Below are 2678 nucleotides of genomic sequence, written 5' to 3'. Positions count from 1 at the left end.
CTGTCACAATACACTTCGAGGAACGAGGAGACGCTGGAGAATACTTTAACAAGACTTTAATTCCAGAAACCAAGGGAGACGAACTCAGGAAGACGTTTAACAGCGGAAAGAGAACTAGGGACTGGGAACACTGTAAATACACACAGGAGGAGGGGATGACGAGACACACCTGGGAGCAATGAAACATCAAGGGAAACAGCTGGGACAAATGAACTATACTAATCAGGATACGGGCATGGGAAGGCACATGGGGAGCAGGACACACAACATGGAACAGAGTCTGACACAGTGTTGAAACTGTTGTGCTGCTTAATTTTTTTTTTTTTTTTGGAAAGTGTGATACTTTTTTCTTTGATTCTTTGATTAATAAAAAGTGAAAAAGAACAGCATTTATTCAAAATAGAAGTATTTACTATCACTTTTTATCCATTTAACACATTCTTGCTGAATAAAAGTATTAATTTATTTTTAAAAAAAGAAAAAAATTATATGATATTGAATAGTAGTGTATATTGTAACACAAAATTTCTATTTTGAATAAACACTGTTCTTTTTAACTTTTTATTTATCAAAGAATCCTGAAAGAAATATCACAGGTCCCAAAAAAATATTAAGCAGCACAACCGTTTCCAACATTGATAATAATTCAGCATATTAGAATGATTTCTGAAGGATCATGTGACACTGAAGACTGGCGTAATGATGCTGAAAATTGCTTTGCTTCATAGGAATATATTAAAATAGAAAACTTTTATTTTAAATTGCAATAATATTTCACAATATTATTTTGTATTTTACAACAGTATTTTAATCAAATAGATACAGCCTTTCCTTGTTTAAGGCCAGACTGAGGCTGATGTGTGTGCTTAAGTATTGTGCTGATGAGGGAGTGATCGCTGAAAGGTGCAGGTGGTTAGTACTCAGGTGACAGGGAATGCTGGATGGTGGAAGTGAGAGAGCCTGGCAGATCTGTGACAATTACCAAAATAACTGTTTTTAAACAGGTTTCTGAACATTCCCCCATCTGCCATTGGTCAGACAAACAGATCATTCTGGCCCAAAGTGGGGAGCATAGCTCATAGCAAAAGACTATATTTGGTCAAAAATTTATGCTTGTGTATGTCTGGTTTAATTATATATTTAATATGTCTTCCTCATTTCCATCTTTGAACTGTGATTCACATCTGGTATAGATTTCACTAAACTGAACAAGAAGCATGAATCCAGATATCCTAAGTGTGGACCTTGTCCTTTTATCTTCCTTCCTGTTACTCTCCTCTCTGTTCCTCCATTGACCTTTATATACAGTATGTCCATTTACTGTCTCTGTTCACTTCCTCTCTTCTGGGCTCTCCTTTTCTTTTTATGTGCATCTGTCTCTCTGTTGGTGGGTTCAGATTCTCTTGGATGTCTGTCTCTGATCAGTTGAGAAGAGATGTGTCCCTGTGGATATCATATTGCATGTTAAAATAAATACACTATGACATTTGGTTGAGTTACTGTCAGTAATATGTAATTTATGGTTTGTTTCAAAGCCAGATAAGTTTTTATTGTGCCCCCAGGAATCACATAAAATGTATCGGATTTTGGACAAGGACAAAGACTGTGTGTATGTGCACATATATGAATAGTACATTTACTAGGAAAGGTATTTACTACAGTAGAGTTCATGTCAAATAAAGCAGTTTTATGTAATATTAGGCCTGTCATGATTATTTAAGATGACTATGATCATTACCATGCAATAATAAATTTCTTATGGTGCAGTAGTGCATTATGTGAGAGCTGCATATTAACTCATTTAATTGAAGCAATAATGTATTATAAATGTGATATGTTATATATATTGTAAATGTATTATTATCATTGTATGTTGTATTATATTATGTATATTGTAAAATATTATTCATGTCATTCTATCAAGTGGAGTATTTGTTTATAAGGGGTACACATTTCACTGTATGACTTAAGCTTGTAAATGACATCAACTTTGATTATAGTGCTTGATTATAGTTCTATAAATTTATAGCAATTATATGTATGACAGTAGGCAAAATTAAATGACCTAGACAACATATTGTGTTTTATTACAGTATATGACAGCTGAATTAATTAGCATAGGGTCAGTAATGCTCTAGCTCAAGTCTGTATTTGTATAATGGAGTTTAGAATCAACTTTAGACTTTAGGGCATTAAACTTTTAATAAAATTGTATTTATATTACATTGTTTTATTTTGTATTATTTATATTTTATTATTACATTATTTATATTTAATCCAAAGAAAAAAAATATTCCAGGTAATTAATATCAGTACATATTTTGAAAAATAGACCTCACCTCTTTTGGCTGTCAACTCAATTGTATCTGTTATCCATTTTTCTTTTTCTGTCCAGCTGATTGCAGCCATTGTGTTCCTGAGTTTTGGTATAATTGCCAGTTTCCTGTGTCTTGTGATTGATGGCGTTTTCATCCTACTCAACATTGTGAGTACAGTAACCATGAAACATTTTTACATAGAAACAACCTTAGCAACTGCCTAGCCACCATTCAGAGCATCTTATCAATGCAATAGCAACCAAACAGAATACCCGAGCAACCACTTGGATACTATATTGGAGATCTAGATTAGTCTTACAATTTACAGTAGTCGTTTCCTTTTTTTTTTTTTTTTTACCT

The 2678-nt window shown here is 33.1% G+C and overlaps 1 protein-coding gene across 1 annotated transcript in view; it reads left to right on the top strand.

Moving 5' to 3' along the window:
- LOC107711073 (transmembrane protein 255B) overlaps window positions 1-2678 on the top strand; it is a 45507-nt gene that overhangs the window by 32177 nt on the left and 10652 nt on the right. Inside the window, exon 4 of the mRNA XM_016515995.1 lies at window positions 2396-2485. Within this exon, the coding sequence (XP_016371481.1) occupies window positions 2396-2485 (90 nt within the window). The remainder of the gene's footprint in view (window positions 1-2395; window positions 2486-2678) is intronic.

The sequence above is a fragment of the Sinocyclocheilus rhinocerous genome, unplaced genomic scaffold (assembly GCF_001515625.1).
Source record: "Sinocyclocheilus rhinocerous isolate Xijiao unplaced genomic scaffold, SAMN03320098_v1.1 scaffold943, whole genome shotgun sequence".
Lineage (NCBI taxonomy): Eukaryota > Metazoa > Chordata > Actinopteri > Cypriniformes > Cyprinidae > Sinocyclocheilus > Sinocyclocheilus rhinocerous.
Note: the sequence above shows the minus strand (reverse complement) of the source record. Positions and strands in the feature narration are given on the sequence as shown.